The sequence below is a fragment of the Sardina pilchardus genome, chromosome 10 (assembly GCF_963854185.1).
Source record: "Sardina pilchardus chromosome 10, fSarPil1.1, whole genome shotgun sequence".
Lineage (NCBI taxonomy): Eukaryota > Metazoa > Chordata > Actinopteri > Clupeiformes > Clupeidae > Sardina > Sardina pilchardus.
The window spans coordinates 474,780-502,246 of NC_085003.1; the positions used below are offsets into that span (position 1 = coordinate 474,780).

At 39.6% G+C, this 27,467-nt stretch overlaps 1 protein-coding gene across 2 annotated transcripts in view; it reads right to left on the reverse strand.

Moving 5' to 3' along the window:
- Positions 1-27,467, reverse strand: part of cep41 (centrosomal protein 41) — an 88,991-nt gene that overhangs the window by 60,671 nt on the left and 853 nt on the right. For both annotated transcript variants that reach the window (XR_009940433.1, XM_062547675.1), the window contains exons 2-3: positions 14,144-14,203; positions 9,899-9,962 (exon numbers count right to left, since the gene is read on the reverse strand). Coding sequence is in view for 1 of the 2 variants with exons in the window: in XM_062547675.1 (XP_062403659.1) it covers positions 9,899-9,962; positions 14,144-14,176 (97 nt within the window). In the remaining variant the exon portion in view is untranslated. The remainder of the gene's footprint in view (positions 1-9,898; positions 9,963-14,143; positions 14,204-27,467) is intronic.

Below are 27,467 nucleotides of genomic sequence, written 5' to 3' on the forward strand. Positions count from 1 at the left end.
AAATGGTATATGAACTTTCACTATATTAGAAATTATTGAAATAACTTCCTTCCAAAAAATTTCAACAGCTGGGCACTCCCATATCATGTGAATATAGGTACCAACTACATTAGCATTACACAAGGCACAAATTGGGGTTGTAATTATTCTAAGTTGACAACATTTACGTGGTGATAAATAATATCTATGTATGAGTTTATAATTAATTAGTTGGTTATTATAATTACTAGAAGTGAGAGGGATGTTATTCCAGACTCTTTCCCAATTAATACCCTGCACAATGTGTTTTAAGTCAATGTTCCATACTGTAACTATACCCATTGGCACATTCTGAGCTTGTTGAAGTTTCTTATACAAACAAGAGACAAGACCATCCTTTCGCGGCAATTGCATGAACTTACTAAGAAAATGGGTTTGGGGAATTTGTCCGCCTGGAACCCCAGATGTATATATTGATGCTCTTAATTGTAAATAAAAATAAAAGGATGTTGCAGGTAACTTAAAACAACTTTTTAGTTCATCAAATGACATCAAACCAGTCTCACTCATAATGTCTTTTAAACTATGGACTCTTCGGTTCTGCCATTGTGGAAATATAATAGGCTTGCCTCCAATTAATAATGCATTGTTCCTAAATATTGGTGTTTCAAGGTGCCACTTGGTGTCCCATTGGCCCATTTGTACAACCTGATGCCACGTATATACAGAATGAGAAACCAAAGGTCCAAAATGCTTACAACAAAATGTATTAGATAGACCAGAAAAAATTATATCTTTAAAGGTGTATGGTTGTATAATCTGTTTTTCCAGCTCAACCCAGGGAATACCTGAGTCCGGTTCAAACCACCTTGTTATGGCACGTATCATAAATGATAAATAATATAGTTCAAAATTTGGAACTCCTAATCCTCCTAAATGTTTGTCCTGTTGAAGTATTTTATTTTTTAATCTGGGCTTTTGCCCATTCCAAATAAAATGTGATACTTTGTTTTGAATCGTATCCCAAACATTTGATTGTGGAGGTAGATGAAGCATACTAGCGTAAAAATTAACTTTCGGGAGTATGTTCATCTTAACTATAGAAATGCGGCTAGCCATAGATAGCATTAAGTTGTTCCACCTACTTATATCTTCCTTTATCATCTTAAGCAGCTTCTTATAATTTTTTTTAACAATATCATTCAAGGAGGAATATATATCAAGCCCTAGATACTTAAAAGTGGATACTAATGGTATTTCCGATTGATAGTTAATGTCAGTCATAGCTGTGTTTAAAGGTAATATTGCTGATTTATTCAAGTTTGTTTTATATCCTGAGATTAGACCAAAAGAACAAATGAGGTTCATAACCTTTGGAAGTGATGATGGAGCATGATCAAGATAAAGCAGGAGATCATCAGCATATAAAGATGTTACATGAGTTGTACCATTCAGAACTATTTGTTTTATTTCTTGACAGTTTCTTATCTTTTGTGCTAAGGGCTCAATTGATAAAGCAAACAATAACGCAGAGGCAGGACACCCTTGACGAGTCCCACGGGCAATTCTAAATGGTGATGAAAGTTGGTTGCCCGTCAAGACCATTGCTGTCGGATTACAATAAAGGGTTTTCAACATAAAAATAAATTTCTCTCCAAAGCCCATTTTCTCTAATGTACGCCATAAATACAATCGCTCTAGGCGGTCAAACGCCTTTTCTGCATCTATTGTTAAAATTGCACATGGTGACTTAATAGATGAAGCTGTGTGAACAATGTGTAGAAGTCTTCTAATATTGTCTGATGCTAGTCTATGTTTAACAAAACCTGTCTGATCAGGATGTATTAATATAGGCAAGGTTTTTTCAAGACGAAGGGCTAAAACTTTAGCAAACAGTTTAATATCTGAATTGATCAAAGATATAGGACGCCAGTTTGTACATAAGGTTGGGTCCTTTCCTGTTTTGTGAAGCAGAGATATTACGGCTGTGTTCACATCTCTGTGGAACTCACCCTTAATTATTGCGGTTTGTATCATTGCAAACAGATGAATTCCTAATTCTGACCAAAATTTAAGATAGAACTCTGGTGGAATTCCATCCCAACCCGGTGATTTCCCACGGTTCATGTCTTTTAAGGCGTTGTGAAGTTCTTCAATGGTTAGAGAAGATTCTAATGAATTAAAATGTTCCGCTGAAATTGTAGGGAGATTTAAGCCATCAAAAAAACAATCTATTTCACTAAGAGTAGTTTGCTTCTCTGATGTATATAGTTTCTCATAGAAGTATTTAAATTCTTGATTTATTGATTCTGGATTATGTAATAAAATGCCCCCTTCTGACTTGATCGATGATATGTCAGCCAGTTTATCATTATTTCTTAATTTATTAGCTAGCAAAAAGCTAGGTCTGCTCCCGTCCAGATATTCTATTTGTCTTACTCTATGAACTAAAAATTCTGCTCTCTGTGTGAGAATTGTATTTAACTCCATTTTAACCTTCAATAATTCTTTCTCCTTTTCTGGATCAAATTGTCTTTGTTGTTCTGCTGTTAATAAAGACTGGGCAGCCTCTAAATCAGACACTTTTTTCAATTGACTCTTATTAGCACCAGAAGAGAATGCTATTGAATGATTTCTAATGAAACCTTTGATAGCGTCCCATAAATACCTTACATCCTTGACAGAATTTTGATTAATATCTATAAATTCTTGAAACTTTTCTTTAAATTGGTCACAGAATTGTTCATTAGATAACAAACTCAAGTTGAACCTCCACCTAGTTGCCTTAGGACTACTTGGGAAAGACAACTTACAAAACATTGCATGATGGTCTGAGACAGACATATGGATAATGTCAGTTTTCTGAACGAAATGATTTATCTTTGCAGAAACCAAAATATAATCAATTCTAGAGTATGTTTTGTGCCTTGTTGAAAAAAAAGTAAATTGTTTTAAATCCGGGTTCCTGATTCTCCAAATGTCTATCAATGCATTTCTTGTTGCCAGATTTTGTAAGGCTAGGGTTGCCTGAGTGAGAGTAGTATTATCTGATCGATCTAATATTGGATTAAACACTGTATTCATATCTCCCCCAAGAATCACTTCATATTCTACCATTCCTGCAAGAACTTCAGAAAGGTGAGAAAAAAAAATGGGTCATACGTATTTGGTGCATAAACTGCTACCAATGCTAGCTTTGTGCCACTGAACGTCCCCTTCACATAGGCAATTCTACCATCGTAATCGTTTCCTTTCTCCAGTATTGAATATTTCAGATTGTTGTGTGCTAAAATAATAACACCTTTTGTCTTATTGGTGGCAGATGATGAGGAAATTACTTTGTATTTTTCGTTACCAACCATATCAATATTTTGTACCGTGATGTGAGTTTCGCAGAGCATTGCAATCTGTGCTGCTTTCCTACTAATTATGTCTAAACAACTTACTCTCTTCAAACGGTTATTTATTCCTTGCACGTTCCATGACAGTATCGTTAAATTAACCATTGTATTTATTTAAAGAAGTAATCGTTAACTGAATACCTTCTACGCTGGTTTCAATTAAGAAAATAAAATAGAAAACGTGCCATGAGAAAAAACATAAGAAAAAAAGAAAATGAGAGGTCCCCAGTCGCAAACCCTTATCCGCCCCACACCCTCCCCTTAACCCGAGAGAGGAATAATCCTTTACTATATAGAAACAAAATGCATATAAGCCTAGGCCTACAACAAAGTTAAATTCCTCTCTCTGACTCCCCATACCTTGCTTCAATTTGCAAAGTTGTAGCATGGAAAAAAAAAGGAAAAGCAGCTCTCAACAGCGCCGTAAAGCCCGTGTTTGAAATGAAGCAGCCCATAGGCGACCATAAAAAATAAAATAAAAAACTTCCAGAAATAGGGGTAAACTTCACATTAAATGTAAACTAACATTAAGCCTGATTAAACAAATCGAACAGATAACCGATCAATTGCCAGACATGCATTAATATTCCTTTATTTAAGTTAAACTAACCTAGGAGCTGCCTTAGGCAAGGGTATTGGCCTAGCTAGGCCTATCTAAGTTATCGTCCCTGAGGTAGGCTAGATCTATTTTCTTATTATTTACTTTATCATTCGGCTATCCTTTTATTTATTTCAAGCATATATTTCAAACAGTCAAGAGGGGTTGAAACTAGGGGTGTCGCGATTTACCGGTATTATGATAACCGCGATGATAAAATTTGAAAATATGAATATCATATAAATATTGTATAAACGATATTATCGTATGACACAATCGTCTTTACATAAAAAGGCTTTTCGTGCTTGTTGTTTCTCCATTTATCTCTCTAGCTCTCTCTCTCTCTCTCTCTCTCTCTTCCTCCTTCCAAACAGTCACACACGCAACTGTGGTCCGTGTTTGTTGACATTTTTTCCTGCTCGCTCCGGTAGCCTACAGCTGCTAACTTATAGCGAGATATCGATCAACTTTTTTCCCCAGCCAAAAAAGTGTCAATTGTAACTTGGTGATGATCAGCTGATCAGATGATCATGCACATTAGTGCAGCGTTTCTCAAACTATGGGCCGCGCAAGGTGGAGACTGCTGGTCCGCGAGATGGAGTGAAATTAGGACCGGTGCGTCACCTGATAATTTGCTGCGCAATTGATCAAACAACCGCGGACCGACAGAAAAAGAAAGCAAACGTTTCTGCACTCAGGAGGAAATGCTGGCTATTTCGATGTGATTAAACAGACACAGGCTACAATTAAGTGGTGGCATTCATTGAATGCATGCGTGTGCGCGTTTTCGTGACAGAAACTGAAACTAACGTAACGTTGGTGGCAAAGCTCCGCTTCAACCTGTCGGAAGGCTATTTAATTATGTAACAACATTTAATAGAACAACGTGGATTCTCGTTCCATAAAAACAGAGCAGAGACTGTAGGCCTACAATACATTATTTAGCATTGAGTATTGCTTAGTCAAATTTGAATACCGTATAACATGGTCAGAAGATTGTAGCATTTCATCTAAAGATCTCCAGATTTACGCCTATCTGCATGGCCGTTTACCATAAACAAAAGTTGGTATTGTGTTTCCTGAATCCTTACATTCAGGCATTCAAAATAAATTTCATTATAAACCATATCAATTTGTTCTCCATTTGCCTACCAGAGTATGATGCTTGCATGAGGGAAACATCCCAAAACAACAGCACCCATATAGTATCTCTAGTATCTCTCATGCAACCATGCAAAGGCAATGAACTATTACAATCATATCTTATAGTAAAGCAGGCCTCTGATGTGCATAGAACATGTGCATATGTGCATGTGCATAGTTTTCACAAACTTCTTGTGAACAATTTTCACACTTTAAGACATCAGTTCTCAGGTGATAAGCCTAGTGTTAGAATTAGAAGGCTAGTTGTTATAGATATTCTCTGTAAAGCAGGGTCTTCAGGAGTTTCGAAGATGGAGAGGGATGTCCCTGCTCTAGTAGGCACTGGTAGCTCGTTCTTTCAAATAGTATGTTAAGCAGCCAGAATTTCAAAATGTTCATGCTCTATGTTTTGTCCAAATGATGTCTGTCTATATCGTCCTTGCACTTGGAGAAAACGGAAATGTTTCATTTGTCCCGTGTTTCAATCATCCCGGTTGTACCTACTCATTGAATCAAAAGCTTTACTTTGTTAAAAGTCTAACAACCTGTTAAAATATACCAGAAAATTGTGTCTAGCTCATCATTTTCTGTCTGGGGGAGAGCCCCCAGACCCCCCACGGACCTGTCCCACCCACTCTCAAAAAGCCTCCAATGCCAATGCATTGACATCTTTTCATCTTTTTTTTTTTTTTTTTTACTATAGATATCGTGATAATATCGTTATCGTGATATTTTTTGACATGATAATCGTATTGTGAAATTTTGATATCGTGACACCCCTAGTTGAAACTAAAAAGAAAAAAGAAATAGGCCTACAAATAGCCTAATAACGAAAACAAACAAACCAACAAACAAACAAAAAGAGGTAACTAAATCCCCTCATACCAACATTCCCTTTTAATCCATATCCATGTTGAACCAAAGAATTTATACTGATCAATATGAACAAAACTCTACTTAGCCCAGTTCTTCTCCTTTATCAGCATCTTCAGCCTGCGATGCAGGCTGAGGTTCTTCTCCTTTGTCAACATCTTCAGCCCGCAGTGTCGGCTCGATTGTAGTTTTGAAGAAGTTCATTGCCTCCGATGCCTTTAGGAAAGTATGCGTGGTCTTATCCATGGTTATGATCAGCTTGCCCGGGTGTACTACTCCATAGCGCAGCTTAGTATTGCGAAGGGCAGATCTCACATCATCAAACGTGGCCCGTTGCTCTCGTTGTTCCGCCGTCAGGTCGGGGTAGAAGCTTAATCTCCTCTCTTGGTAGTAAATCCCCTGTTTCCCTTTCTGTGATGCCAGGCGGATGATTTTCTGTCTCACATCGGAGCTGTAGACTCTGACAATCATACACCTGCTCTTTTCTTGTCCTCCGTTGTTCTTCTCGATGGCGCCGATGCGGTGTGCGGCATTGACCAGCGGCCGGGGACCAAGCTCTCCTTCCCCAAAAAGTTCATAAAACAAATTAGTCACAAATTGAGTTGGCTTACCCGCCTCAATTACATTTGGTAGTCCAAGTATTCTCAAATTAAGCTTTCTACTGTGATTTTCAAGGTCGTCACATTTCTTTTTCAGTTTCTTAATTTCCACTTGAAATGTTTCACAGTCCAACTTCCTTGCAGCCAGCTGGGCCTCTGTGTCGGCGGCGGCAGTTTCTAGCTCACCCACTTTTCCAAGACAAGTTGCCACTTTACCCTGGAGGTTTTTTAGTGCTGTATTAATCGGCTTCAAGTTCGTCTCAAAAGCCGCTATAATCTCCTCCCGGAGAATAGAACGCACCATTTTCGCCATGTCTTAATTATCCATTGTTAGTTTGGCCATTCGTTTGGTTGCCGATCTAGTATCTGCCGACATATACAATCTTTTTTTTCAAGTTCAACGATATTTCAGGCTTATATTGTGTTACTATCCGTTAAACTGACTCAAAATTCATTTGTTCTGGATATTTAACTAATAAAACAAGGGAACAGTGCAGCGCTTGTTCGGCGTGCTTACTCCATGCGACCGGAAGTACGTGGTACCATGTGTGCCACAATTATTAACACCCCTGATGTTAATACTTTGTACAACCCCCTTTAGCTAATAAAACAGCACCTAATCTTCTCTTATAATGTTTCACAAGATTAGAGAAAACAGAAAGAGGGATCTTCAACCATTCCTCTTTGCACAAAATCTCCAGCGAAAAATCATCCAGCTACCTGGGTCCTCTCCTCTGCACTCTCCTCTTCAGCTCACCCCACAGGTTTTCAATGGGGTTGAGGTCTGGGGACTGAGATGGCCATGGTAGGAGCTTGATACGGTGTCTGGTGAACCATTTCTGTGTAGATTTTCCTATATGTTTAGGGCCATTATCTTGTTGAAAGACCCAGTAACGACCCATCTTCAGCTTTCGGGCAGAGGCCACCAGATTTTGATTTAAAATGTCCTGGTATTTCAAAGCATTCATGATGTCATGCACCCTAACAAGGTTCCCAGGCCCTTTGGAAAAGAGAAAGGTCCACAGCATCACCGATCCTCCACCATACTTCACAGTCAGTGGGCATGAGGTGCTTTTCTGCATACTCATCTTTTTGTTACGCCAGACCCACTTAAGAGTGTTTGTTGCCGAAAAGCTCTATCTTTGTCTCATCTGACCAAAGCACACAGTCCCAGTTGAAGGCCCAGTACCGCTTAGCAAACCCCAGACGTTTGCGCTTATGATTTTGAGTGAGAAAGGGTTTTTTTCCATGCATGTCTCCCAAACAACTTGTTGGCATGTAGATAGCGCCTGATGGTTGTTTTGGAGACTTTGTGACCCCAAGATGCAACCATTTGATGCAATTCTGTAACAGTGAGTTTTGGAGATTTTTTTATTTATCTTACCATCCTCCTCACTCTGCTAGGTGGCAAAATAAACTTGCGTCCTCTTCCAGGCTTGTTTACCACTGTTCCAGTTGTTTTAAACTTCTTAACGATTCCTCCGACCATAGATATAGGCAGGTGTGCGAGTGGCTATTTTCTTGTAGCCATTGCCTTACTTGTGAAGGTCGACACAAATCTGCCTTACTTGAACAGTGTGTTCCTTTGTCTTTCCCATGTTGAAGAGAAATGGCCTCTGTGTCACGTCATATTTATAGCCCTGGGAAACAGGATGTTAAGAATTACTAATTAAATGTTCCTACATACTCTGATTGACTTTGTAAATTACTGTAGAAATGACAGAAATACTTTAATTACATTTATTTCCGAGGAATTGTTAGGGGTGCCAATAATTGTGGAACAGGTGATTTTATGAAGAATAATTATTTCTCAGTCAGCGATTTTTTTTCCCACTTTAAAATTCACTTGAGTTGAAGGTTACATTTTTCTACAATTTTCATTGTGAGAGTATGCTTCTACAATAAAAACTGAATTTATTTTAAGGCTTTTAACACATCTTAACCAGGGGTGCCAATAATTATGGAGGGCGCTGTATATTAGCCTGCAGTAAAGCGCAATCATTGAGTCACGAGAAAAACATCAACTTGGTGATTTTTAGTTGGCCGCTTGTGATTTTTGGTTAGGCGCCCCTGTCCTGACACTGACAACATCACCAACCACAACTCCCAAGGTAGTCTACGCCACAGGTGTGACTGCCCAGTCCTTGTTTGCAATTGAGAGTTTGAACGTTTGAACTACTTTTTATAGAAACACCAAATCCAGGGAACTTTCAAGGTTGCGATGCAAGTTAGCATATGAGGCTTTCTAGAAACGCAACCCAGAACAGTGAATGCTGAATGCTGTGCAGAGAATTAGACAAATAGGCTACATAAATTGGCTTTAGTATTCCTCATTGGCGTTTTCTCTCCATGTTTGATGATGATAAATAACGATACTTTTCTCTTACATTGCACTACACCGTGCAAGAGTGCTTCAAGTGAGACGCGACACTCGAATCCTCATGTCAAAGTGTGCAACGCTACCCATTGAGCTACTCAATTGCAGACACGAAAGGGTGCAGTTTCTTTGCCAGATGCTTTGAATGAATCTGTACAAAAGCACATAGTCTACATTCGCAAAGAGCAGAAACAATTTAATTTAATTTAGGCCTACAATGAGATGTTACATTTAGTTTACATGCAGTGGTGGTTTTGATTGTCGGTGGCGTTATTGTATCCCTTAGTTGCAATGCAATTATTCCCTCGCATGACAGCTGTAACCGCACGTAGGCCTACATTTCACTACATCGCGACGCGACTAAAAGCGGTTTGTAAATATATCTTAGTGAGTTAGGAGTCTTCTCAAATTATTTTAAGCTGTCCTAGGCTATGCCTCGTGAATTACTTTTATTGAAAAAAATTAGGAGTCCTAAAACGCTAAAGTGCTACCACGGACTGTACTGCCACCTTGTGGCGGTAAGTTGTAATACAGTTGTAATACATTTCACGCAAAGCGTGAGAGAAACGGCCATCACATTTCAACACCTTCTGTATACAAAAATGCTGACCCTGGGTCATAAGATCATCAGAAATCGTGTTAAAGAACGGGAAAAAACCCCCAGTATTATCAGGTTACCATTATTTTAGATCAACAATTCTGTTCTTGAACATAACACATAGAGTTTCTGGTTTTGTTTTTGTTCCTAGCAAAACATTGAATGTTTTTGGTTTTCTTTTTAATTTTCTTTGGGTACAGAAAAAAAATATGGGTAGTTAGGCCTAGCCTACTTACAGTTGATACCATTGTTGCTAAAGTATGCTTGCAAGTTCAACTGTTCTCTAAATTAGTGACGGACATTTACATTAACATCTGTGCATCATCCCACCTGTATCCAGTCTAGACTTCACATGCTGGTAACGTGGATTTTGAGGAATCCTTTTCTTCAAATACTGCAAAGAAACATAACTTTTAGCAAAATCAGGTTTAAAGAATGCAAGTGGCAGCGGATCAAGCATCAATCATCACATCCATCTATCAAATACATCCTTCTAAAGAATACAATAAATAACAAAAACAATATACCAACATTGGAAACTGGTCTAGTCAAGTTTTAGTCGACTAAAAGTATGAGCATTTTAGTCTTATTTTCGTCTAGTTTTAGTTGACGAAATTAATGACCAGTGTTTCCCACACATAGACACATTTGTGGCGGTGCGCCACAGATTCAGCACCGGCCGCAACATATTGCGTTTCGTTATTCTTTTATTTATTTATTTTGAAACGCTATTGAAAAACACGCAGCATTCGAAATGCTCCCTCTCTGTCACTCTCTGTCACTCACCTGTCTGTCTCTCATACACACACACACACACGCACACACACAGCCCCTCCCCTCCGTGCACACCGCGGCTGTCTGTCTCCATGAAAACCAACGAGATCATCCCTGGAAGCGTGGTCGGTGGTCGCACTGATGCACCTGACGCTGCTCGGGTAGAAGCATAAAGTTCTCCCGCAACTTTTGTAGACTACGCGTGCAACTTAATTACCAAACAATAGAAGTAAACTCATTCTCCTTGGCCCGCTCTCGTGCGTGCTCAATGGACACCCGCCCTCCACATGCACATTTAATCCAAATAAAACATTCACAATCGCGAACGCATTGACGCACAGAAGACGGCTAGCTAAATTACTGTTATATTCGGTTAGCAGCATCATTAGTAGGCTATGTTGCAGACATTTGATTAAAACTCTTGTATTCAAGTTGACTGACCAACAATGTTTTTCAACTCCAAGACTTAAAAGGGGAAAAAGTATTAGCTTACCTTGAAACTTAAACACATGTGGGGAAACTGAACAGTCCAACCAGTAGAGTATAAGCTTAGCCTGCTACTTTGTTTACAATATTTTGGGGCTTCAACCAGACAGCTGAATTTAAGAAGTGGAGTTGTAATATGAATAGTAGGCTATACTCTGCATAACGTTTGCTGTTATGAATATCAGAAATGTCAGTAGGCTATATAATGTAAATAATTACATAATGTGTGTGTGTTTCAAATAGACAAGCTTCACATCTTGGTAAAAAAAAATAATTTACATTATATGAAAGGATAAAAAGGCGATGCAATGGAAAATATGGGTGCACCCCCCCCCCCCCCAGACATGGGGCGACCACCACACATTGCCTTCTAATCTGTGGGAAACACTGATGACGTTTAGTCTTGTTTTAGTCAATGAAAATTGGATTTTAGCATCTTTTTGTTAATGCAATTCTATTTAAAGGGGTTGTTCCTCCATAGACTGGGTAAGACTGTTTTTAGTGGCAAGCACTATAGCACCAGCAAACTCTGAAACTGTAGGACTGGATGAAATGTGCAGATAACGGTCTCCACTGATAAATATCACACTGGCTAACCTGGAAATGAGGTCCTATGTCCAAAATTCTGAACTACCCCTTTAATAGGATATGATACATTTTGGTTAATTTTCATGGATTAAAAAATTACAAATATTACAGGTTACATAGGCACTGTGGAATCAGGTATGTTACACAGAGTTTGGTCTCCCCCTGTCACCATGAAAGGACTATTTGGAATATTCTGTAGACCTGCTGTTCCTTTTCTGAGAACAATTTAACTGAACATCAAGTTGTCCTGAGGCTATTGAATGCTGTAGATGTGGATGCTATTTCACCATTAACTAGGTAGCCTATAAGCGTGGTTACACACAGTTGTCATCTTAATGCAGTGTTTTGTAGCCTATAAAACGCATTTCACATTCATCACTCAGTTTTGGTAGGCTACAGGCCCATTGCCTTGAGTGATCGCTGCCCCTTTAACTCATTGGCTGCCAGCGATTTTCAGTGCAGAGCGCTCCATACTGCCAGACGTTTTACAGCATTTTGACTGTTTTTCCAAGATCCACCAAACGGTGAGCTTTATGACTATGTAAACGCCGAAGGTACCAAATGAAAGAGTAGACTCTCTTCTTTAACCAGGAAAAAACGGTTTGTTTCTATCGTTTTCCGTTCTTTAGTAATCGTCAGTAGAACATGGGTTAGTTTTGCTAAAAACACCTGTTTTTGACCAAAACATGGAGAAAACGATCTTTTTGTGAAAAATCAACTTTTTAACGTTAGCGATTCAGGAGTATGTCTACCACGATTGCACTGTTATCTCGTCAGTCTCGTCAAGGTTGCTAGGGACTCTAATGGTCGCTAAAGACTCTGAACAGGACGGTAGACTTAGCAAGCTAGCACTAGCAAAGTTGTTGTTAGTCTATATAGCAATATCCAATGTAAATGGATCATACCGTTCACGTGTTTTCCATCCTTGATGTAAGAAGTAAGCATATTTATTCCCTGCATCGCGTGCAAACTAGATCCACTGTGGTCGATCTTCAGTGTCTTTGCTTGTTGCATGCTGCATGCTGTCTCTGCATGTGTACTATAGGCAGATACTAATCATCCAAATGGCACTGCTGTCATCTAGCGGTTGGGATCGCTAGTACAGTCTGTTTACAAGCCTGAAACTCTGCCATCCCCATTGAAAAAGGCAATTGACGTCTATAGACATCAATGGCAGTCAACGTATGTGTCTAAATTGACGTTTAAAGACGTCAATGGCAGTGAATGAGTTAAATGCGTGGGACTTTAAATTACGTTTTAACTACATGCTGATTTTGTTGATGAACAGCGCCATCTTTGATTCAGTTTTTCTACCGTTTAAATAAACGACACATGCGCACTTGTGTGGTTGGTAAGGAATTGTTTTCAATAGCTTTCTTGCAATTCTCACACGACATTAGATAGTCTACTAAGCCAAGGTTCCATTAAAAATGTGTCTGATTAGAACTTCGTTGCTGATCGGTGGAATAATGTTATTATTGTAGGCTATATGACAGCGCCAGTGAGATAAGTAGCCTAGTGCAAAGTTGAACTGGGAGAGTTGCCAATCTAACGGACTGAACGTAGCCTATATTTCTTAGCTTCTATTAGCGATAACGATAGGCTATACATCTACCGCTCCTTTGCTACATGATCAAATATCAGATGAGTGACAGAAGCACCAGATATGACCAACAGGCTCACGCGAGAAACACTGGTCCTCTGGTATGATAATCAGACCATGCAACCTGATGCGCCCCTGAAGTGAGACGCAGGAAACAGAAATACTGCAAAATAATAACACGACTAAACGACACAAAATAATGTATAATATTCCTGTCCTTCTGGTCTTCGAAAATGAAGAGACATGTTAGCATGGTTTTTATTTTGTAAACCACATTTAGTCTCGTTTTTATTCGTCAACGATATTGCCTTACACATTTAATTATAGTCATCGTCACATGGCCAGCATTTACGTTGTGTCTCGTCTCGTTATCGTCACGTGAAAAAAGTTTGTTGACGACGATATTTAGTCATGATTTTCGTTGACGAAAGCAACACTATAAGCAGCTAATAAATGGTGAATATGTGTGTCTTAAAATATGTGTGTAAAATAAGTGTTACCGAGTTTTTTCATAAGATAAAATGTTTAAGCTATTTAAGTTTAGGATTTGGTAGACAAGACAAAGTCGGGAAAGTGCTTCAGATAAAATGTGTTTATTGAATTAATAAATTAATTTGCGATTTAACGAGAGAGTACTACTACCCAACATCCTAACGTGTAAAACTGGTGAAGGCCATTCATTTCTAACTACAAGTGCATAAATAAAGAAGCGCGCTCAACACCTTAGTGCTTCGAACTGGGTGCTTAAACTTACTTGATACTAAATCATAAACATTGAAAATAAATAAAGCAAGCACACGGCAGTTTCCTTTTACTTTTTTAATCGCCTCACAGACGTTTCGGGCTTTACCGTTCTTCAGTGAGATATGGCGATTACACCTTTGAACCCAAGTAGGTGTGACTAAATAACCTCGCTCATCCCCTTTGACCCTGCTAGACCCCTAACTACAAGTGCAGTCATTTCAAAGCATTTTCATAACTATTGCCTATTTTCTGTAAGATTTATAGATTGGGGACAAAGATGAACATTACCCAAGTAACATCAAATACAATCTTTACTGTCCAGTCATGCTGCCTCAATAGAAATGTAGTAAAAAGTACTCAAAATGTAATCATCATGTTACCTTCTGGTTGCCAATATTCCGCTTTGACGACATCTTCAAATGATATCACCTGGATGCCACCTAAAACAAAAAAAAACAGTTGAAACAAACATTTTCTTTAAACAAAAATAGTTAACAAGTCTGACAGACCCACTTGGATGTGTTATGCAGCGTGCAGGGCACGATGAAATGCCAAAAGCCTGGTTCATTTCATTGATGTTAACGTTCATAGAGATTCTATTTTTTTCCAATCCGCTTACACAGCTCAAAATGTCCCATTAGACTTGAAGTCCTTGCGGCACAAAAAGGCTTATTGTGTGGTTATGCTTCAGGACAGAGATTATATTTACCCACCATTGTAATGAGTAGAAATAGTCCTTTTAGGCATATAAAATGTAACTAGAAAGAATTTCCCGGTGGGAAAGTGCAAAGTGTGCTTGCTCCGACACGCCGCGACAGCGCCCCGGCAAGAGACATGACCGCTCGCCCTCAGGTCAAAGCGCCAAAGTTTGGCCAAGATGCAAAGCTGCTTTGAGTTTGGCGGCGTTGCCCTCGATTGCCGAATTCTTACACTGACCTGACGGGTTGCATAGGTTCATCAGTGGTATGGCCCAGAGCACCTCCAATGTAAAAATGTAGATGTCATCCCAAAGACGTAAAGAGATATGAGCCAAAATGCATTTTTGCTAATTGCGGCGCCCCCCTAGTGGCCAAATTACAACAAATTTACAGAGGCTACTTTGGATGGTGTCCAAAACCATCCCGCCAAATATGGTCTTGATACCTCAAAACGTTTGCGAGATTTGACCTCACTTCCTGTGAGGCTTCGCCATCGAATTTGATTGACTGCCACGGGCGAACGCTTTCATGTATGGAAATGAAATGTACACCTCTAAGGTCTGTAGACCTTGTGTTGAATTAAGTAGGAGTTGTTCACGTGTAGCCAGCATGAAACACGTAACCACTGAAGGAGGGAGGGACCCTAAGGAACTAAGCATGTTTCTAGAACAAATACGAGTAATAGGGCTGGGATAAACGATTATTTTTTAAACGATTAATCTAGCGATTATTTTTTCAATGCATCGATTAATCTAACGATTCATTTTTTCAGTTCGATTCGATTTCGATTCGATTATCTCCCCACTAATTGACTAATTGCAATATATACATGTTGATTTTACATATCTGAATGAAATAAAACATTGCAATGTATGTTTATTGCTCTTAAAATTCCAAAATGAAAGACTATGCAAGTGCAAAGTAATGCATTCTAAGTCAGGGGTAGCATTCAATAAAACCTTGAAGCCTTGAAAACACTGGGAGTGTTGTCAAATTGAAGGGGACAAGATCCCAACTGTCATCAATAAAATGACAAGTTAAGTAGGCTTATTTTAAGTCTTTGGGACTTTGGGGCCATAGGGCCCACCTAGACATACTGTATACTCCCATCAAATTATCATTATGATGATCATTATTATAATTATTATTATGCTGCATTAAGTGTACTTTTACTTCAAAGCAGTCAATGTTTTAAATGCTAACATTGTTCACAAAAAGTTTGTGAAAAAATCAGAGACCTGCTTTAGTAATGTAAGATACAGTATAATTACAATAGCTTTTGCATGGTTGCATGATAAATACAGTACTTCTGAAAACAACAGCAATAATATGGGTGCTATTGTTTGGGATGTTTCCCTCATGCAAGCATTAAACTCTGGTAGGCAAATGGAGACAAAATTGACATGGTTTTTAATGAAATTCCATTTGAATCTCTGAATGTAAGGATTCAGGAAACACGTACCAACTTTAGTCTATGTATTACGGCCGAGCAGATAGGCGTAAATCACTGATCTGGAGATTTTTAGATGAAAGACTAAGGCTACAATCTTTTGACCATATTCAAATTTGACTGAACTATACTCTGCTCTGTATCAATAATCCACGTTGTTCTATTTAATGTCGTTAAATAATTAAACAGCAGGTTGAACGGAACTTGCCACCAACGTTATCGATTAGTTTCAGTTTCTATCGCGCAAACACGCACATGCATGCATTCAATGAACGCTCATACCAACACTTAATTGTGTTGCTGTATGTTTATTCACATCGAATTAGCAAGTATTTCCTCCTGATTGCTGAAACTTTTGTTTTCTTTTTCTGTCGGGCCGCGGTTGCTTCATCAATTGCGCAGCAAATTATCAGGTGAAGCACTGAGCCTAATTTCACTCCGCCTCACAGACCAGCAGTCTCTCTACATTGCGGACCGGTGCAGCTCCGTCCGCGGCCCATAGTTAGAGAAACGCAGTAGAGGAACGAGTGCGTGCTGCAGTGCACTTTTGAAATTCTGAGGAGTCACTCACGTTGCTGCCAACCTTGTTTTGATTTTGACGACGTGTCGATTCGCATATTTTGAACCGACGTATTTTTTGCGTCGAACTAATCGGTTAAGTCGATGCGTTGTCCCAGCCCTAACGAGTAATGTTAGGAGTAAAACTATCCTGTTATGCGGAAACATCCGCAGTTTACTGACTGTTGAATAAGTTGCAATGTGTTATAGCCTCAAATTAGTGGTGCAACGGATCATCATTGATCCGTGATCCGTTCGGATCAGTATCTTCGATTCGGCACACACATGATCCGCGGATTGACACATCCACGCATGCTGCTTGACTAGTCAGTTCAACTTCCTACACAACGACAACAAATTGCAGTTTGCGTGTCTTAGTTCTCTGAATTGGTTTGTGTGTTCATGGTAGGATGATTTTCACGTGAAATGTAATTCTCATTTCTTCTGAAAGCCAATCCAAGAATGTTTATCAGACATGCTTGATTTTTACTGCTGTAACGTTAATCTTAGAGCCGCTGGTCACAATGTTAAGCCAAAAGGTAAAGTAACTTGAACATTAGCTTTGGTTGAGTGCTGGAGGCTACATGTCAATACATGTACAGTACATGTCAATGCAATGTACTGTTATCACTGTTCTTCTTTTTATTATTATATCTTCCGACCAAAATCAACGATCAAAGGCTCTAGAATAGGGCTGGGCGATTATACGATCTCGATTTGTGATCGCGATCAAATTAAGTTCGATCACGGTGATCAGCTGTGGGTATACTTTCTCGATCACGTGCATAACATGCTGCAGCAAAGTGCACGACAACCATCACAACCCGCTTTCCTGGCAGCGCACTGTCTGCATGCACCCAAAATGTTCAACAGTGCGCCTGAAAAAAAATTCTAGGTCGCACTGGTGCGCCTGACGCGGCTCGGGTAAAAGCATATATTTCTTTCACAAGTTGCCATGTAAACGTGGCTAGACTATGCGTGCAACTTTAAACTGTATAGAAGTAAACCCTCTCTCCTAGGACCGCTTTCTCTAGCTCTCCCTCTCTCTCTCTCTCTCCCTATCTCTCGTGCGCGGCGCGCTTAATGAACACCCCCCCTCAACATGTACATTCACAATCGTGAAATCAATTACGTAGGCCTATAGAAGACGACTAGCGAAATTATAATTAAAATCCGGTTAGCATCATAGCATACTGCACAAATTTTATTAAAACTCTTGCATTCAAGTTGACTGATCATCTCAATGTTTTCCAGCTCCAAGACTCAAAAAGGCCTGTCCCAAGGAGAAAAAGTATTGGCCTACCTTGAAACTTAAACACACGTGGGGAAACTGAACAGTCCAACCAGTAGACTATAATAAGCTAGCCAACTAATGCTATGCTACTTTGTTTACAATATTTTGAGGCTTCAAGCCGACAGCTGAATTAAAGGGGCGGAGTTGTAATATGAATAGTCATGAATGTCATGAATATCCGAAATTTCAGTAGGCCTATGTAGAAAGCATTATACAGTGTATGTGTGTATATATATACACGTATATATATATATATATATATATATATATATATATATATATATATATATATACACTGTATGTATATATATGATTATGTATAAAGAATATGCATATTCCTTATATATTGTGTTTCAAATAAAGACAAGCTTTTTCTACGCCTTATTGTTAAAAAATCATTCACATTATATACATATGAAAGGAGTGTGATAAAAGGTGTTCTTTTGGCGTTAAAGGCGATGCAATGAAAAATGTGGGTGCACCTAAATTTTGTGCTGGTGCACCTAAAAAAAAAAAGCTAGGCGCACCGGTGCAACCAACGCAAAAAATTAGTCTGGAGCCCTGACCCTATGAACCCGACGGATGCAAAGTGCGTCTGATAAAAAAAATTGTGATTAAAAATCGAGATCGTTCAATATGGGAAAAATAATCGTGATCAATTTTTTTGCCATATCGCCCAGCCCTACTCTAGAACCACTGAACCGTTTGACGTCATTCAAGCACTCCTACAAAGGTCTTGAAACGGAGATTTGTTCTATTATTTTTCACATTTGTGACCATTGAAAGCGAAATCAGTCGCACACTTAAATGCTCATAATAAACTCTCCAGACCCCCGCGACTCGTGAATATCATTGAAGTGAATGGCCACATCGTCCGCGGAAGTGCCTCCGTCAATGAACCAATCAGTGGAGCTGATTGTGTTGCTAATATCCAATCAGAAATGCAGGTTAACTGTACATATCAGAAGTTGTCATGCCGCAGGATAGTCGGGCATGTGGATCTAAAATGAACTGAATTAACTTAATGATTTCAGTTGCTTAGTTGTTAATAAATCAAACGTTTTATTGAGCATCCAACTTCCTGTCACTCACTGGACTTACAATCAGGGTCAGAACGGCAGAAAGACGTGCGTAACTCCAATGGTAGCAGGCTGCTAGCTAGGTTAAGTCAGTTAACATAGCAAAGGAGAGAGCAAGGAAATTATATGTTGCCTCGTACCTAGCAAACGCACGAACGTCTGAACGAAGACATTTCTGTAACTATTTAGGTCTAATTTAGCTGAAAACGAATTTATGTAATTTTAACAAGATTAACTAGCAAGGTTTGAATTGTAACTAGCTGAACGTCATGTTGCTGTTTTACACACCATCAAGCTTTCATGAAAACCCGAGCCTCCATACTGTATTAGGGGCTGTTGTCTTTTATTTTTTAGACTAGCCTTCATGTCATGTCTCTGTCTGTTATTGTTTTGGGTTAGATCATGATTGTACAACTGGTTTGGGGGCATCAAAGTAGAGCCTGAATCCTTTGCTTTAGAAGTTTGACCCATCTACCCAGCTGCTAACAAACGGCTAAAAACGTTCTACTCAGAAACTCTAGGACCCATATCAAAATAAAAGTCCTAGCACATTTTCAGTGCATGCATTATGTCTTGCCGTATATAAAACAGCACAGGATACTAAAAGTATACTAACAAGCTGGGGTACAAATAATTTTATTTATGAATTCCAGTTTACTTACTTTGGCATTAAATCATATCCATAACCATAATAGGGTTTAACAACTTGCCTCTCTGAAAGACCACCCCCCACGCGCACACCTTCCTCAGTTAATTCTAAAACCACCAGCCGCCACTAGTTTAGGCCTACAAGTAGCGTTCCCCGCAAACTGTATAATTCCCCCCCCCCCCCCCCCCCAACTGTATAAATCCCCCCCATTGGAGTCACTGAGGGGGGGAATTCCCCCCGTTGTGAAAAATGAAATTCAGGCCCTGCACACGGGTATGTAATGTGTCTAATATTGCCATTAGCTGCAACTCAAATGCCTTTCCCCTTCACTGTTTTACTTTGCAAAGACAGTAAAAAGCTCTAACTGCGCCTGATTCTACATCATCACCAATCTTACATGATCTACCTGCATCAACGTCATTGGGTAACATGTTTCTTGGAAAACATTGTTTGCACGGGCACTACCCTAGTCTTCAATCAAAAAAACATTCACTTCTGTCAAACAAAAAAAAAACATTCTTATAAAAGAAAAAAAGTATTTGAATGCAAAAAAATTGAGAATCAATAAAATGACTTTGAACACCTATCTTCTTTGATTGAAAATGTTTTTTGTGATAGAAGTGAAAGTTTTTTGTTTAAAGCAGATTTTTTGATTGAAGTAATGTTTTTTGTGTTTGGGCCGTAAAATGGGAAGGACATTTGTGTCTTTATTATTCAATAGAAAAAGATGTTGCTTCAAAGAAAAAAACAAATCAATCAAAACCCCAAATTTCATTTGAACCCTTTTTTTCTTTGATTGATTTTTTTTTATTTTTGGTGGTGAAAAAAAAGTTTTGAAGTGGTTTTTCTTTTGATTGAATCATTTTGACACAAACGTACCGCAGAGGGCGGATGCTTTCCCATTGGCAGACATATTTGACTGACAAGGGTCTAAACCAATCACAATTTGTGTGCTTGTGTCTGGGTTTGAGAGAGAGGGAGCATTACTGAAAAATGAGCTCAATTCCTGTGATTATAGCGCCCCCCTAATGGTCAAAAGACATGACATGGGAGAGTGGGCATGTGGAAAGACTAGGTTTGAGAGAGAGAGATGAAAGCATTACTGAAAAATGAGCCTACTTTCTTTGAATACAGCGCCACATAGTGGTCAAAATTTGCCACATTTATTGAGACTCCTCCTAATTGGGTCATGAGCCCATGTACTAAGTTTGGTCTTGATACGTGAAAGCTTTGCTGAGATATAGGTTCACTTCCAATTTGGATTGGCTGTTGCAGGCAAGCACTTCCGTCAATTGTTCCACAAAGCAATGCAATTATAAGTCATGGTCTGAAGATGGTCTGTGCAAATTTTGGTAAGTATCGGATGAAATCTGCGACCTGTGAAACTTTTTGAACGTTTTCGACCTTGTCCTGTTGGTGGCGCTACAGCCTGAATGGTAAAGTCTTGTTAATAGGTGAGTGGGGTCATTACTTTTGCCTTAATCCACTGAGCAAGTTTCAGCTTGATAGGTCAAAGCATTGTAGAGCTACTTGCATCAATGTTGTTGAAAAATGTATACATTTTGACCTGTTGGTGGCGCTGGAGTTTTGGGTTCTGGAGCCTGTAAATTAAGAAAAGTGATCATTGGCCATAGAGGAATATGTGTGTTAAATTTCAGAACTTTTTACTGTATGATTCTATGGCTTCCATAGAGATATAGGTTTAATGTCTGTGTGGCGGCTTTGCCGCTAAGTTTGATTGGCTGTTACAGGCAATTATCTCCCTCAACAATGGAATTCTCTTCTCTGATTGGCTGATGGGGTGGCCATTAACTTCGTATAACCTGCTACCTTTGAAGTAGTTCCCGTATCACACTTGAATATTAATTCGCCAAACTCGTTGCAAAGTTTAAATGAACTGTCACGTTGCATCCAAGCTGAAATACAGACGTGCAGAACCATAGTAACATTGTAGCATATGACGGAGGTGGATTGTAGCTAGTTGGATGCCATGTAGGCTATAAAAGTAGCGATCTTTCAAAGTTAAAGTTAATCAGAATCCTGGGATATACCCGCTTGACAACGGGAGAGATAGAACTAACGACTGGCTTTTGGCCGTAGCAACCAGCCATTTAGAACTAACGACTGGCTTTTGGCCATAGCAACCATCCATTTAGAACTAGTAACGGCAGTTTTGTCCTGCAAGTAGAAAGTTGATATGTGGCGGAAAGTAGTCCCACAGTCAAGACAGTTTTAGCGATGTTTACGGACGCAACGGTGGAATAAAACTATGTTCTAAATATACAGGTTATGAATACAAACGGGAGATAAGCGGGATAACGGCCTTCGAGGTCGACCGGTTCGATGGAAATAATGGCACGGCGGAGGTAACTCCGTCTCCGTGCTTCGCACGTCGCCGGAGTTCTAGACCTCCACCTAGCCATTATTTCCATCGAACCGGTCACCTCGTCGGCCGTTATCCCTTACATAATTTGGTCAATTCTTCCAGAAAGCAATGCAATAAGAAGGCATGGTCTGAAGATTGTGTTTGTAAATTTTGGTGAGAATCGGATGAAATTTGAGACCTGTGAAACTTTTTGAAAGTTTTGACCTTGGTCTGTTGGTGGCGCTACAGCGTTTGTGGAAAGGTCTTGTTAATTGGTGGGTGGGGCTATACCTTTTGCCTTAATACACTGAGCAAGTTTCAGCTTGCTAGGTCTAAGCATTGCAGAGTTACTTGCATTAATGTTGTTAAAAATTGATGAATTTTGACCTGTTGGTGGCGCTAGAGGTTTGAGTTCTGGAGTCTGTAAGTTGGTGAAAGTGCTTAGAGTTGTGAGTAGAATAAGTGTGCCAAATTTCAGAACTTTTTACTGTATGGATCTATGGGCTGCCATAGTCTTCCAGAGGAGAAGAATAATAATAGAGAATGGGAATGTGACGTCGCGACATTTCGCGGTTGCGCCGCGGTGGCGTCTGGGATACATAAGTGAGGCCACTTGTACGCTGCTGCCAATGCTGTATCATTGTAAACATTGTAAAACATTGCTAACTCGCTGTTTCTAACACTGTTTTTCACACATCATGGGACGAACCTGTTGTGTTGTTGGATGTAACGTCCGTGCCTACGATCGTCAGGTAAAAAAAATCAACAACGGAGTGTCTTTGTATTACTTTCAGGGTCTCACGTCCACTCTCCAGACGGTCTGTCATAGTGTTGCACGATATACCGATACTAGAAAGGTATCACGATTCCTTCCCGCAAAAAACGATATGATTCCCGACGTTTTTAGTATCGATATTTTTATTAAAATAATTAACGTTCCGTGTCTGTGCAAGGAGCTGCTCCAACTATCAGTCATGTTCCTTGCACGCAGAGGCTGTGGGCGTGGCTAACTTTTGCCCTCACACACAGCCACAGTGCACGCAGCAGCAGGCAGGTCTGTGTGAGAGGGAAGGAGAGAGATGGCGACAGGTCCAGAAGCACTTGCCGACCGTCCTCGGCTTGTTGACAAAAAAGACGGGCGAAGTGAAGTGTGGGGCTATTTTGCGTACCTCGCAGACAGTGAAGGCAAGCCCACTGACACACAGAAGCCCGTCTGTAAGAGATGTTTCAGAGGCATTCCGACCAAGGGAGGCAACACGTCCAACTTGGCTAAGCATCTCGCGGATAGACATCCCGACCTCCATAAAGAGTTCAGAGAACGACAGGTTAGCGAATGTGTTTGAAAACACCATTACACGACCAGCCCCAATCGTATGCACCAACTATAGGCTAGGTGAAACGAGTGTGGTGTATTCTGTTATAGGAAAACTATTTTTTCAACACTGAATTTTGAAGAGGCATAGCGTGATCATAGTGTAGTTAGCTTGTGAAATGTTCACGCTAGTTTTAACTTGCAAACGATCTATTTAATATATAATATTCAATCAGTTCTGTTGATATTTATCATGGCATGTAGGCTAGTCTGCCTTTTTTTGTCAAACATTATTAATATGAGATTCACAACATTCGAACTCAGCAGGCTCCCTTGTGTAGGCTTCATCAGATAGCCCACTGATAGCATAGTAACTTGCTTATAATTTTACCTCTGACCTTGATCTAACTTAATTTGACAATTCACTGTCAAATTAACACAACATGTGCAATTTAGCTCTAACAAACAATTAAGAAACTATAAAAATAATGAACATGTGGGGACTTTATGATGAGCCCAGAATTGACCTGCACACTACGAAAGTGTATTAAATTAAACACACATTTCTTTATATATCTGATAGAGGTTTGCGTCCAACTGAGCATATTGTCTGGGTAGAAAAACTATAAAGAATATTGTCTCTGAAAGTCAGACAATCAAACTCATGAAATATTAAAGTAGGCTAACTTGTCCACCCCCTTTACAGAAACAGAAAGAGATGCCAGCAGAATCAGCAACTGCACAGTTGAGACAACCTTCCCTTCCAGCTGTGTTTGAAAGCCACAGGACGTATGATAAAGACTCAAAAGATGCAAAGAGATTGAACAGAGCAGTAGCTAAGTTTATCTGTCTTGATCAAGTGCCAATATATACAGTTGACAAAACTGGATTTCGGAATCTTGTGCAGGAGTTGGATAGGAAATATGATATGCCTGGAAGAAATTATTTCATGAACAATGAAATCCCAAGCTATACACTGAGACCAGTCAGGTTATTCAGACTCAACTTAAATGTCAGCCTTTTTTTGCTTGTACCACTGATATATGGACGAGCAGGGCAGTTGATGCATACATGGCGTTAACAATGCAGTACATAGATGAAACCTGGGAAATGCACTCCTGGTGCTTAGGATGTTCACCTTTGTATTCAGACCATACTGCAGACTGTCTCCAAGAAGCACTGGAGGAGATGGTGTCTGAAAAATGGGGACTAGATCTTTCAAAAATGGTTGGGATAACTACTGACAACGCCTCTAACAATAAAAAGGCATTTGAAACCTACAATTGGATACCATGTTTTGGGCATAACCTTCACCTAGCAGTGGGCAAGGCTTTAGGCTTGGACCGTGTATCAAAATGCTTGTCCAGGCTCCGGACAACCGTGTCTGCTTTTTCCAGATCCAACAAGATGCTAAGGAGTTTGACAGACAAGCAGAAGACTTTATGCTTACCTGAGCAAAAGCTCATTCATGACGAGCCTACTCGCTGGAACTCCACTTTTGAAATGGTGGATAGATTCTGTGAACAGCAACAAGCTGTCTGTGCTGTTTTGGCAGAAAATAGGAGGAAGTGGCATCTGATGCCAAAAGACTCTGATATGGCAACCTTAGAAATCATTAGAGAGGTCCTTGAGCCAGTAAGTAGCCTCACAGATGCACTGAGTGGAGAAAAGGAGCCCACATTGTCTTCTGTGCTGCCCCTAAAATGGAAATTATTTTCTAGTCTGGAAGAGAAGGATAGTGATAGTGTTCTTGCATGTGACATGAAAGAGAAAATTAGATCAGACTTTGCCTCAAGGTATGACAACAGACTGCTGGACACTGTCCTTAACACTGCGACATTCCTAGATCCAAGGTTTAAGGACACATTTGTTACAATGGAGGAAGAGGTGGAAGCAGATCTTTTGAGGAAATCCATTGATGCTCCAGTACAATCATTGAGACAGGTTCAAACGACACCAGCACAGCAACAGGCACCAGGGTCAAAAAAAAGAAAACCTGACTTGAAAAGTTTACTGTCCACCATTAAGTTTGAAGAGAGGGGGTCAGGAGAGGCAGGTGGAGCTGAGGGAGGGGCTAGTGTTTCCACATCGCCTTCAGACCAGCTTTCAAGTGAATTTGTCTTGTACAAACAAATGAAAGAGACAAGTGCAACTGAAGACCCTCTCACCTGGTGGAAGAACCATGAAGCCACCTTGCCAACTCTTGCACATTTTGCCAGACAGCACCTGTGCATTCCAGCCACAAGCTGTGCTTCAGAACGTGTGTTCAGCACATCAGGAATTATTTGCAGCCCTAGGCGCATTAGGCTGACTGAGGAGCACGTTGACATGCTTGTCTTCCTTGCTAAGAACCTTCAAGCAGCAGAAGAATTTTCAAGAAAATGAGTAAGAGAATATTACAGAAATTCAGAGTGTGAGAGAGTGTATTTGGGATTTCATTGTTCATGAATATTGTTCAAGTGTAGCTATAAAGCTCAGCAGGTGGAAAGCAATAATTTTATTTTTGTTAAAACATGTTTAGTAGCTAAATAGAGCTAAACACCAAGTATATTTTAATTTATTTATTCTGAGTGTTAAAGTTCAAATACTTCACAGTTCTGCCCCGACAAGCAGCTAAAGCTAATGACTAATTGCCTAACGTTTGTCCACCATAGTGTAATGGCATGTACCATGAGGCAAAATCAGAGGCATGTTTAGTTATTTTCTTGTTTTTCAATAAAGAGAACATTTAATTTTAATTGTATGTGTCAGTCATTAATGTGCTCACTCACTGCTAACACATTTTATGGAAAAGTGGCTAGTTAAGCAAAAGCAAATAGGTTAACAAACAAGAGATTATGCTCATACTGTCTGCCTCTAGAGAATAATAATTATTATTGTTATTTTTAATGTAATATTATGCTAAAAACACAGGACAGGGACAAGCTGGTGAAAGTTAAACCATAGTGAAGCCAAACTAGACCATTATTCATCTCTTTTCCAGATTTTTTAGAATTTCACCGTGATATCGGTTCAGTATCGGATATCGAGGTATTTATGGCAGGTATCATATCGAAGTCATAATTTTGGTATCGTGACAACACTAGTCTGTCATAGGGATCCATGTTACCGATCAAAGACATCTTTTCTATATAACGTTTCCTCGCGTCCGGCAGGAGCTTGTCTCTGTACGGTCCATTACTACTTCTACTACTAGTTTTTAGCATAGTAGCCTAAATGTTTACATCTAGTGTTACTGTTTTGGCTAGCCGATCTTGTTCGAAATACCATAGGTTTCTTGTTTATAATTCGCGCCGCGGCCTCACCTAATGGAAGAAAACGTGAATGCATTGCGCCGCTGACTTCCGTTTCCATTATCTATAGGAAAAGGTACAATCACTATGGGTGCTTCGCAGCTTTGCTGCTTGGCCCCCAAGGAAAAGGTACAATCTCTATGGGTGCTTCGCTGCTTGGCCCCCAATAATACCATAACAACATTGGCAAGAATAAAGAAAAAGTGTTTTTTTTTTTGAATGAATGAACAACAGGAAAAAAACTGCAATAATCAAAACACTACACAAGGCAAAACAAAACCAAACCAAGACAAAAACAAAAATTAAACTTAAATAAACTCCTTAAATGCTTTACGGTACAGATGAGTTTTAAGGAGGGACTTAAAAGATGGAACAGTATCAGCTAACCTTGCTCAGGCAGTGCATTCCAAAGCTTTGGGGCTAACACTGAAAAAGATCTGTCCCCTTTAGTTGCAAGCCGTGACTCAGGAATGGTCAATAAACCTTTGCCAGCAGACCTTAATGCGCGTGTAGGGCTATAGGGCACTAGCATTTCAGAAATGTAGCCTAACCAGGGGAAAGGCCATGAAGAGCTTTAAATGTAACAAGCAACAATTTAAAATCAATTCTCCAGCATATTGGGAGCCAGTGAAGTGATGCTAGAACAGGAGTGATGTGTTCATACTGTCTAGTTTTATTTAGGAGCCTGGCAGCAGAGTTTTGGACTATTTGAAGCCTGTGTAAGGACTTTTGAGTGAGGCATGTGAAAAGACTGTTACAGTAATCCAGGTGTGAGCATGTATGATGGTTTCTGTGTTTCTGAATGATAAGATATGTCTTATTTTGGAGATATTCCTAAATTGGTAAAAACAAGATTGCACAAGTTTTCTAATATGATGTTCAAAATTTAGATTGCCATCAAACCAGATGCCAAGATTTTTTGCAACAGGCTTGACTCTATCCTGTAGAGGACCTAAATATGGCAAAATTTGATTCGCCATGTGCTGGGACCCAATGACTGGGATCA